Source organism: Charadrius vociferus, unplaced genomic scaffold, assembly GCF_000708025.1.
Source record: "Charadrius vociferus isolate BGI_N301 unplaced genomic scaffold, ASM70802v2 scaffold87, whole genome shotgun sequence".
Taxonomy (NCBI): Eukaryota; Metazoa; Chordata; class Aves; order Charadriiformes; family Charadriidae; genus Charadrius; species Charadrius vociferus.
Genome location: NW_009649314.1, coordinates 1,561,022 through 1,573,397, shown reverse-complemented (window position 1 = coordinate 1,573,397; position 12,376 = coordinate 1,561,022). Strand labels below are relative to the sequence as shown.

Genomic DNA, 12,376 nt, shown 5'->3' with positions numbered 1-12,376 from the left:
ACTGGAAAATGACAAAAGAACATAAAAATGCAAGAAAACATGCACATTTTCTCATTAAATTACGGCCTTTTTCTTGCTAATTTAAATCAGCCCACTGTAGTCTGGGTCACAGGAAGGATTCGGGAAGGTTGCATCCTGACCCCGCACAGCTGCTTGAATTCTGCTGCACTCCAGAGCCGTGATTAAAAGTATGAGCAAGGACATTCGCCTCCAAACATTATTCCCAGTTCACAGGGGAACTGAACTCCTTATTGAGTACGTCATGGCACAGAGGATTTGGCGTATATTCCCTTTTTTTTAATTATTATTATTAACCAAAAAAAAGCTTTTCTCAGTAGGCTGCAGTAGCTCTGCTCATCTGTTGTCTTGGCCGCATTGTGGAGAGGATTACGTTCTGCACCTGAAGAAGAGATCTCACGGTTGTTGATAAGACTCTTCAAGAATCTCTAGGAGGATTTCAGAGAAATATAGGAAGTGGCCAATTGCTGACTTGGTAGAAGCAGAGTTTAAAACTCTACTCCCTGAACAAGGTCTCAGTCTTCATTCAGCTAGTCAGACACCTACTTTCTTGCCCCCCCCTCAAGCTCAAAATAAGACTCCATCCTGAATTTTGGCATCCTTTATGAAACCGAATTCATCATGATTACTTCAGAGTTGTGCTCATGGATGTTGCGTAGTACCACAGCTAACACTTAACTCATGAGGCTTTTTACACGGGTATAAACTAATCTGTTAATCTTATTCTGTTACATGTTGGATTTTCTTCAGCAGACTTGGGGAAAATGAAGGTCTCTTTCTGCATTGCTTCCCTTTCTTCTGTGGTGTATTTAAGATAACAGCATAAAAGTAAATCTATTGAGCTTGGGCATTATTCAGATGATGTTGAGTGTATGGGTCTATTCCGCACCTATGGTGGATTTGCATTTTCCATTCTAAACAGAAAATCATTTGATTGGGACGCTTGGCTGTATTGCCATGGGTTTCTCTTTGTCCGGTATCTTGTTCTGTCTATGCAGCAGGTTCTGCAGGGGCCTGGGAATATACAAACTTGCACTCTTTCACCACTGTAGCAATTTTGCTTTTGGCAAAGCAAGTATAAAATAGCTCAGTTCCAAAGTATAGTAGGTGATAGTAGCTGGAAGGTATCACTTCTGTACTGTAACTAAAGATGGACATCATTACTTGACATTTTAATGTGTCTTGGTGTCGATACAAGAGCACCAAGAGCTCCATCTTTCCACCAGATGAACCAGCTTCATTATTTTAGGATCTTTCAGGCTACTGTAGCCACCACAGAACCAGTTGTTCCTGTAGAGCTTGCCAAGAAGGGGGGGGTCTCAGATGGTTGTTTTGATGAGAAGATCATCCCTCTCTAAGAAGTAAACTGAGAGCACTGGTTGAGCGTAACAGCGCCACTGGGGAGGCATGACTCTTCACCCCAAAGTGATAGTTTGTGTTCCTTTATCAGTGTTGTAAGAGGGACTCTGAAAATAGATGCTTTCAAAACAAAACAAAATCACTTCTGACATTAACCCCAGACTGTTGCCTTTTTTTTTCCTATCTGTAAACAGCACAGATTCCAGTTGTGTGTATTAATCTAAAAACTTTCTCACAACACTCCTCAAGTTCTTCCTCAGGTCAGCGTTGCTGTCCCATTGCGATGACGTGGAAGGTGGCGTGGGACTGTGAGCTGTGCTGAACGTGCTGCTGGCACGCTGAAATCGGGGATGTGGGCTGATTGGTTGGCATAAATGGGAAAGAGATTCCCAAAGAGTGTTTTTAAAAAAAACCCACTACTTAAGAGATATTTTTATCTTCTGCTTTTAAAATAAAGCAGTAAGTATGTGACATTATAAGCTAGTTTATTGGAATTGCTTTATTTGAATGACATTATGTTCTTTGCAGCTTTTTTGCGTTTTCTTTGCTTTAAGTGCACAAAGGAAAGAAGATATTTGCTACCTGTGCGGATGAAATGGCCTCTTCATACATATTTTAGTTTACCGGTGTACCAGGACATTACTGAAATTCATTTGTGAGGGAATCTAGCGTAGGAAAGGGGGCATGGAGAACCTGAAACAGCAGTGTGCCTCCATGGAGAGGAAAGAAAGCCAGTGATGATGTAAGGAACACAGGCGAGGAGAGCAGCAACGTCAGATGTGGCATGCCAACAAGGCGGCTGCTCAGGGAATGGATGCTGGCTACTTAGGGAGACATGGAAGATTAGGCAAAAATTGGAGCTGCTTGTTCCCCATGAGGGAGACCAGTCCAGTTCAGCATCATCCATTGTAAATGTTGCTATTCCTCTGTCTGCACAGTCCGTGTGTGGCACTGTTTGCTTCAAAGAGTCAGCTGCAACCCACCAGACTTACGCAATAGTGTCATGTTTGTCTTTTCCTGTAAACCTTCTGTTCTTTTTCTTTGCCCCACTTTGTCATCTGAACTGAACTGAATTTGGTATGTATGGAAATGAAGCAGAAACAATAAAAGGCATTGCTTGTTTTGGTTTGGTTTGGTTTGTGTTTTTTTTTTTATGAACTTTAGGAAGCTCTGTAAGCTTGTACTGGAACTAGATAATGAGAAAAACAATACAACTACTTTTGACTCATGTAGAGAAGGTCTCCCCTCCGGTCTGATTTTGTAAGCATTAATGTTAACAGGTTTCCATGGATAGTGTTGCCAGCTCAGGGACTTCAGCATTTTGAATATTCTAAATCACAACATGTGTTATTGCTGATTGACTTTTATTTTTGAAGAATAATATGCCCCAAATCTGAGTTGACTCCTTTTATCTTGTAAGCGATGACTTAGGATTGGGTTGTATCTTCTGTTGTTGTTTACTTTCTACTCAGCATATATAGCTATATTGATTTCTAACAAATATCTCCATTGCTTATGACATGAGGAATTTATTCCATATGACTTTTGGTGAAGTATACAGACTTAATTCAAGCTTCTTTCTGAATTCCTAAAGAGCAGGGGAACGTTCTATTTTATATCATTCAAAGTCACAAGCTTTTTTAGAGGAGCATGAGACCCTCTTTCTGTTGTAATAAAATATTTTCAACTTCAGAAAACTATCCTAAACCTGCTTCAGAGAAGAGTTTGAAAAGCCACTTTCTGCTGTTTTAGGGATATTCTTCATATTATTTAAGCAGTAACACGCTAATATCCTAAGTAAGATATTCCAGCAAAAATACTTCATACTTAGTAGACAGTAAAAACAATAAAACTAGATTACGTGTGTAGACTTACCAGTCCTGCTGTTTGGGCAGAGATTTAGCAGATTCCCAGACATCTAGCAGCTACTCCTGGAATCAGCAAATGCCAAATAAACTCGAGACAACTCTGCAGCTGAATAACGGGGAGTCTAATGTGTCCTGCGTTGCGACCTGCCAGTATTGGCAGGTTTGTATGTCTTTTTCACAGCAGTGCTGGGAACTTTTAATCTTTTTTTCCATTTCAAGAGACAACTTTTTGGAGAGAAACAAATGACGTCCTACACACACATTTGTTCATTTAATGTAACTGCTTCTTAGTTTGAACAGAATTTTTGATCTCATAGAAATAGTGAAACTTTTCTTCTGTTTATTTTATCTCTACTGTAAGTACCTTCTGTCTGCTGACATCTGATAGAATTACATAGGGAAGTATTAGGAAATGGCTGGAAGATTCTTCTCTTCCAGGAAACACTTTTGAAAGTACCTGATATTTAGATCTGTCAAGGCATTATAGAGGGAAAAGAAAATTTTCTTCAGAAGTTTATGAACCTGAAAGTAAATTATCTCTTGCAGGGTTATTCAGTATTATACACAGATGTGAACTCCATCCTAAACTTAAATTAGTTTTGAGTTGTTTAAAGTATATTTTAGTTTTATGCATATCTTACCTGATTTTAATTGAGGTTATTTTTTAAACTGCCAAATTTTACTATCTGTCTTCATAGCTTTAATGCTGCTAAACACTCTTGTATTCCTGGTTTATTGCCTTGTTGTACTTCATAGTTGCAATATGTTCTTTTTATTATCGTTATTTGTGTCTTACACCATATTTTTTTCTGGATATTCATGGCTTGCATATGGTTGTTCTTTTTCAGTAAAGAATTGATTTAAAGATTTATAGTTGTTAGGACATTAAAATTTCTACATGATGCACTCAGCTTGAATTTGGAAGTGTTTTCACTAGCAGTTATGAGTAACATAAATCATAATTTATGACTACATTAACCCTATTTTATATTGAGCAGCAATAATTTCTTTATAAGCTATGATAGAACTTTGTTCCGCTTCATATTATTTGCTAACAATACATAAACAATACCCTTTAACCTCCCACCTTTCTCACAGATTTGGAGAAACCCTGTAGCCTTACAATAAATTAAATTCTGATTGGGGGGAAGAGGAGGAGGGAAGGAGTTGTGCTCTTTTTACTTTTCCTTTTGGAAGATTTCTTTCGTTTTTATTTTGAACTGTGAGCATTCACATAACAAATTAAAATCTCTACCAAAAAAAAAATGCCCCCATTCCGACGTCCATCAAAATGCAGTCTCTGGTCTCAGATGCCTATTATAATTTGAAATTTATTGAAACCAAACAAAAACCACCCCCCTAGCCACAAACACCTCCATGAGAATTCTAAGCAAAACTTCAGGCAAAATAAAATGGAAGGTGAATTTATTTTTTTTTCTCCTCAGAAGAGAAGTTGTGAGACTCTGAGATCTCACATTTTCCAGGAAATCCATAGGATCTGAGCTCAAATTAGTCTTTCTAATACTAAATTCAGTTTATTTCCTAGTCCACAGTTCTACTTTTCTTTGTCCTACTACTTAGTAAGAGATGATCCCCTGAATTTGCAACTCCAAGCAAAATTCCAGTAACTTTGTAGAAATACATTTTGAATTTTTGTTTGGAAGGTAATGAAAAAGGTGGCTTTGAAAAATATATTTGAAGTCTAAAATTCCAGCAATGAACCATCTCCAGTGTGTTGCTATATTGACATTTTTTGCAGTTGTTGTCAAAGAGAAAGAAAGGGGACATGACTTTATTGATCTCAGCGGAGTTCGCCATTCCCTTCAGTTTCTTCCACTGACAAATGTCTTGACTTGATCTATATTTGAGTCTTACTATTGCATTTCTGTGCCAGTTTCTGCATCTCAGCTTGAGTTCGTGAGAAAAATATGTACTAATTTTTGGTGGGGGAAAAAAAGATATTGTCACGGCCATGTTTCACAATGTTCACTTGTTTCCTAATTAAGTAAGGGATTCTCATTGAATTTTTTTCTCCAGATAGTTTCTTTGCAATGTTTTCTATTTTCATTTCCTTTCTTGATCCTTTTAAAATCACCTCTTACAAAACATGTTTATTTTATGGTTGCGCAAGGATATTGTTATTGAAAATTAAACTGAACTAAATGCGCAGGGTTTTTTGTTTTCAAGATTAGCATGTTAAAGTTTAATTATGACTTCTGGGACAAACAGAGAGTAGAAATGTTTTATTTAGGCACAGATTTAGCTAAGATATGCTAATAGAGAAGTATAGCACCAGAAGTCATTGCAACTAGAAAAGGCAGAAAGAAGTTAGAAGGATGGCAAAGGCTATTTATGAGAAATAAAGAGGAACAGTTTATATAATAATTCTGAAGATACATATAACGATTTGGAGGTAAAATACTGCACACAAAATAGTGGCAAACTTAGACCATTAAAAAGACTAATTGATTTTTTGATGTTCCCACTAGAAAAGAGTAGTCAGCTTTAATGTATGATAATCCTTTCTCCTTTACATCCAAAAATACAACTTGTGATTAAAATTTGTAGGAATCATGCCAATGATTCATTGCATACATATGATTAGTTGCAGCATAGAATCAAAATCTCTCTGAACAGGAAAAAAAATATCTGACTCAACTGAGTTGCCTTTTTAATAATTGATGTCTGATCTTTTCACAGCCATAGGTATCTGTAAAACAAGAGGGGTAGGAGACTATCTTTTGGGTTAAACTTCTAACTGGCACATCTGTAATTAGTGGTATCTTGAGAAAAATTCATTTCTGAAAAGATAATTTTCTCTTTTTGGAGATTGTCTCATCAGTTTTGAAATAAAACTGTAGAGAAAAACTAAGAGAGAACAAAACCAGTCTTTAAACCTGGATCTGGTATTATATGACTTGACTCTGTCAAGATGGTACTGGAAGTTAGTAAGACTCCATTACATGTTAGAAGCTGAGTGTTTGGTTAAGGACTTTCCTAATGGGCTTGTTGGAAATTTGAAGCATTTAAAACTGTAAATACCTTTGAACTGATTTAAGGCTTAGTGACCTGATGCACCCGAGAATGGTTAAACAACTATAGAGAGACATTAACAGTGCTTAGAGTCTGTAGAACTTGGTCTATCCAGAGGGGTGTAAAATACATTAGTATTTTGTATTTTCTCTTTGTCTGTGTTTAGATTATTATTTTTTTTTAATTTATCTTAATTATCTCACGGGGTTTTTTTTAACATTTTCTAGCTGACATTTTGACAGAAGTGATTCATAAGTTTCCAGGGCAAAGAGAAAGGTTGAGGATTACTTGGAGGAAGGATGCGCAAGGAAGAAAGGTAGTTGGAGGCTGAAGGGAATAAGAGACATATTGCAGAGGTCAGGAATAGCATCATCCTAATGGCCACGTACCTTATGCTTTGTGTCATGTTTGGTGCTGGCTGTTCTGGTAACAGTACAGCACGAGCTTTCTTATCCAACCACATCTCTGTTCTCCTTGGCGTTTGATCCAATGTGGAATCTAGAGGCAGAAGCAATCCTCTGTCTCCTAAGCTTTGAGGAGATAGTTTTGCATGGAAACTTTTTGTATACCCTTCTGGCTTGTGGAAAAGCAGGATTCTCAGTCTCATGGGCACAGATTGCTGGGACTGGGATTAAGATGATTAATTTGGGCAGCAGCTGTTTATAAGAGAATGTTTTGAGGGTTGCAGAAGAAGAGGCTGAAGCTGGAATGAGGTAAGTCTGTGACTGCACTTAGGATGTGCCTGTGTGCTCTGAGTCACCGACTGAGTGTGCGAGGTGAGAGTTATCTTGGCATAAGCTGAAATGTTTCTCCTCTTCCAGAAAATGAATCACCTGCGTCTGAGTGCATCTTTTTTTGTTAATTTTTACAAAGTAAACAGTTATCAGAGGCATTTAAATATGTGGTTTTTACTGGCATAGCAGAGGACATTTCAAGCAAAGGGAACTCACCCACCTGTTGGGGCCAGTAGTTTTTTATACTTTTCCCAGAAACATATCTGAGCGATCAGTACTGCGCCAGAAACACTGTCCTGCTGGCACTGCAGCCTTATTCCCAGAAGTAGCACCGAGTAAAGACACTAGTGCAGTTAAAACTGCCAAGTGATCTTTATTTTCAGTCTACTTCTGTTTATTCTCCTTACTTTGTCTGCTTCTATCTTTGAAGAGAGAAATTTTGTTGTGTTAAAACCTGGAAAAAAGGGAAGACATTAATAAGAAGTGCTGTACCTGGAAACACTGTGCTTGGGCTAGAAGTTGTCCTGATTATCAAGGAAGGTCCAAATTGTTAGAGTTCTCTTTAATTTAACTGGTGTAAAAACTGTGAGAGTAGTGGTTAAGCAGATCACTGTTATAGCAGAGAGGTACAGTCTGGGAGGGGGCTGGCAGTGCTGGCAGACGACAAAGAGAGCCTTCAAATTCTGAGTGTCCTTATGGATGGTGCCACAGAGATCTTTGTGAAGCTTCACGTGAGATACGAGATGCCTTGCAACCACAATTAGTTTATTTGAAGGGTTTTTTTCTTGTTCTTAGGGGAATTGTATCTGTTTAGATGTGATCATTTACTTTCTGTGTTTTCCTTTTTACATATAATGAGGATAGTGTGATATGTAATTCATGGGTTTTGTTGTAGATGTTAGCACAAAATATAAGCGGCTGGATTTGGTGCATTGGGAACCACATTAGATGTGTGAATGGATCCTTCTTGGCATCGATGTGCATTTGACATGCTGTGTGATAGAAGTGAAGCTATTTCAGATGGCCAAGTCCCATTTTCACACCTTTCTCTTTAACTCTCAGCAAGCAGCTTAGACTTCAGACTCTTTTCGGGCTCTTGTTAGTAAAGGTTATGTTAACGTTAAAGTAAGCTCAAGTGCCTGCCAGACTTCAGATTACCCATTACCTGAATATCAGCTTGATTCTGAGACAGATAGTTCATGAGGCAAGAGGAATACCTACTGCTTGTATCATAAATCTATTAGGGAAGGAATTGGTGCTGACCTGTCTGGGCTGGGTGATTCCCAGTCTGACACAGGTAATCCTGCAGGAGCTTTGCCTGTGGCTCCACAGCTCATTCCTTAGGTCTGGCCTCTGAGACAGTAAAGGCAAGTGCAACTGCCCAAATGGGCAGCAGAAGTCATCTGCACCCAGGCTTTACTGTCAAAGGCCATGGCAAGTTACATGCTGAAGTAGATGATCTTCTGGACAGGGTATCCACCACTGAACTCCAGCAGCTTGTCACCAAAGCCTTCAATATTGCCATCAGGCAGACTCCTCTCCTAACTCTGTCACATGGAAAAAAGAATTTAAAAGTTTGCATTTTTCATTCAATCAGTTGAGTTTGCCCTTGATTTGGGATTTTCCTCAAGATGGTGATTTTGCCACCTGTGTCACTTGGATTTTAAAATAAACCAGTTCATTTTTTTACTCCAGCACCTTAACATCATTGTCTCAGAAGATAAGACAGCATGGAAATAATTGCACCTTCTATTCAAAAGGTATCTGTGGTGTGTGATCAACTGGACTGAATTTCTGTTTGTGACCAAAGGAGAGGTTGAGATATTCAGCTTGCTCTTGCTTGATCACATAGACCTGGCACTTGAGTATTTCCCAGTAAAACTGTGGCTGCGGAACCGACCTGTGATTTCAGTCCCACAAAAGTTTCTTTCTTGGCTAATCAGTCATTTGGCGAGTCCTGCCTTCTGTCTTTCTTTTAAGAATGTGTTTGTGGAAGATAATTCATATAAGTTCTTTTCCCTTGCTAGGCAAAATACAAGCTTTTTGGTTTTTTTTTTTTTTTCCTTCTTGCCTTTTGTCCTCATATCTGCATAGCTGCAATTAAATATGGAAAGCAGTGGGACGAGTCCTGCCTTCTGTCTTTCTTTTAATAATGTGTTTGTGAAAGATTCTGGAAGATAATTCATATAAGTTCTTTTCCCTTGCTAGGCAAAATACAAGCTTTTTTTTTTTTTTTTTTCCTTCTTGCCTTTTGTCCTCATATCTGCATAGCTGCAATTAAATATGGAAAGCAGTGGGAATTTTTCTGTATTGTTAATTAATATTTTGTTGGGTCAAGTGCCTTCTTTTCCTTATGGTGTCTTTTGAAGATATTCCTATTGTGAGGTAATGAGAACATTAAATTAAATTGTGCATATTTTTTATACTAAATATATTTGAACTTTTTGCAGGATAGAAAGTATATGATGTGTTTTATAACCTAGTATAATTACCACTGTGAACTTTAGACACTGGAGCTAATCAGTAGGTAGGTTGTTGTTACAGCTGGTTGATAAGTTTTCGTTCATGGCATTAAATTCTTCCTCCTATTTCTTGTTTCTCTGGCTGACCTGACTTTCCCATGATATGACAAAGGAAAACAAGGTGGTGCTACAATGCAGGCTAGTTACTTGTTTTTATATAGAACAATTTCTAGGGAGAAAGGGGTTAGGAAAAGAATCACTACAGTTCTGAAGATGACCTGATGTTACTGCATTGTGTCCACTAATTAGTTTTTCCACCATTAATAACTTTTGCACATGTGTAAGTAGGACTGGTCATCTTGATTTTTCGTTTTCTCAAAATATTCAACTTGTTAATCACTAGAAAGAGTCATTAGGACTTCCCTAAGATTGTAAAAGTCACGGGCAGATAGTTGCTCTTAATTAGGGGATATATAATTTTGTAATTAAAAATTATATTTTTATCATGAATAATACTCTGATGGGATATTTAGTTTAATACTATCTCCTATTTCCTGAAATTTGGCACTTCTTGAAAGATGAAAAAGCTTTTGAGAAAGCTGTCGTCTTCTTAAATTTCAGATATAAATTTCAGAATAGCCAATTTAAGAAAATTTCAAGTATAAATTCTAAAATAGATTACAGAAAATAAGGTGTTTCTTAATTTACTCATAGCATCAGCTTTCTTTTGTATTATCATGTATTAAAGTAGTCTTACAGTAGAAATGTGAGGATTGTCTGCACACAATGGGAAAAACTTAAGAGGAATGGGAAAGGGAAAAAGCAGGATAACTCTTTTAAATGAGACAAGCTTAAATATTCAGACACATCAAAATATTATTAGAAACAGACTTTTGGACCAATTTCCTTTTGTAACCACATATATGCTTTTCCATCGTCCTCATATTTTAATAGTGTGGGTGGAAAATAAGCATATTAGCCTTAAATGCAAAGGATAGGCCTATATCATCATCAAATTTGTTACACTCACTCACTTCTTCCACAATGTTTTTATTCAGCAAAAACAATGTGACAGGTAGGTACATCTATTAATCTTGGGGAATATTATTTTGCATTAAATGTCTGCTTAGCAAGATACCACCTACATAAAAGCTCATGTGTATTTATTACAGGAAACTATGTGAGTCTGTTGTATAGGTTTGTTATTTATGAAAAAGTCCTGCTTAATATTGCCTTTTATAATTGAATCAGTCCTCCTAGTATCTTCAGGCCCAATTCAGAATTAAACCCTAAAAACACTGGAACCAACAAAAATGGCATTAGAACCAGACATATTTTGGCACCTATTCTTTCTTTTAATTTAAGTTAGCTGTGATACTTAGTCACTTACTTGACTTGGCAATGTTTTGTTTTTCAGGATGGGAAGAAGAAGTTTGACAAGGAAAGTGAAAAATATTATTCCATCCTAGAGAAGCACTTAAATTTATCGGCAAAGAAGAAAGAATCTCATTTGCAAGATGTAAGCACTAAGCACGCTCTTACGCAGTTTCACATTTGCATAGAGATCATGATAACAAACTGGTTCTCTTCAAGACATGCTGTATTTTATTAATGTGAAATTGTGGTGATTTATTGTAGTCACGCTTGTTGTGAATATAAATTCTTGAGTGGGATTAATATGACCCTAATAAGAGTTAAATATTTTAACAAGGCAATGTTCTACGTGTCCAACTCTGTGTACTCCAAGTACAGCTCATGTTTATTGGTTGCAACAACAGAATTATATTGCTGCAATAAAAATGTGACTTTTATAAGGTATATGTGGAATATTTGAAAGTCAAATAATTAATTGCTTTTTTTTTGCTATTTAATTTATTACTCAATGAAATTATGCTTCTGTTTCACATAAATTTTAATCTGAGAGACTGACCTGAGATCACTGTAATGGTCCTTTTTTATGCTGCTTTTTTCCTCTTTTTCAACTTATTCTGAGATTGCAGCATCATGCCCTGAAATTGCATCCACAACTTCAGCTTTGAAGAGTCTGTATGGCTAATTCTTTTCTGTTAAAAAAACCAAAACAAACGAATAATGAAGACTTCTAGTTTAACAAGAGGATTCCAGAGCTTTTCAGTATGTAGGTAGAAATAATTATGATTTGTTTTTGAGACAAATTACAGTAAACCCAGCAATTTGATATCAGTGACACTTCAGGATTTGTGCCAAAAGTGGTTAAAATTTATTTTTATGGGATTACTCTTGTCACGGTGACTCTTATATCATGGGGTTAGTTTGCAGATGGAGTTTTCACAGAAGATGTGACCATCACTCCACCACAAATAGTAGGATTTTCTTTTTTATGCTTACCAATAATACTATAATTCGAATTAAATGAGGCTTACCAATTCAAAATTTCTATTAATGTTTATACTCCTGAATTGCCATAATTGCCATTGCTGTCTATATAATAATCAGTCTAGATAAGACATTAGTTACATAGCAGTGGTTAATTGTTCCACTTTTATGCTCAAGTTTTATATGTACAGCTTTCACTTTTCCTAAATATCCTGTGTATTGATGAAGAAGCAGTTCTGTTAGAGGCTAAGCATCAGCTGAGAAAAAAAAAAAATCTTATCAAAATTGGAAAAGTGGAAAAGTGAACTGAGGCACCAATTTACTCTAGAATAGAAATAAAATAAAATAAAATATTTTACTCTTGAGACATGAGAATAATTACAGTCTAAAAACAGCAACTGAAGTGAAAAGTAACAACTATGAATCTAATAAACTGTGGTAGAATAACAATGGATTTGGCTCAAGTATGTAAACTAATGGAAAACCAGAATAAATTTTTCCACTGTGTCCTTAAGTGACATCTCTGGATTTAAAAATCTTGTAACTG

The 12,376-nt window shown here is 36.6% G+C and overlaps 1 protein-coding gene across 1 annotated transcript in view; it reads left to right on the top strand.

Moving 5' to 3' along the window:
- ARHGAP42 (Rho GTPase activating protein 42) overlaps positions 1–12,376 on the top strand; it is a 137,742-nt gene that overhangs the window by 70,847 nt on the left and 54,519 nt on the right. Inside the window, exon 6 of the mRNA XM_009889416.1 lies at positions 10,892–10,993. Within this exon, the coding sequence (XP_009887718.1) occupies positions 10,892–10,993 (102 nt within the window). The remainder of the gene's footprint in view (positions 1–10,891; positions 10,994–12,376) is intronic.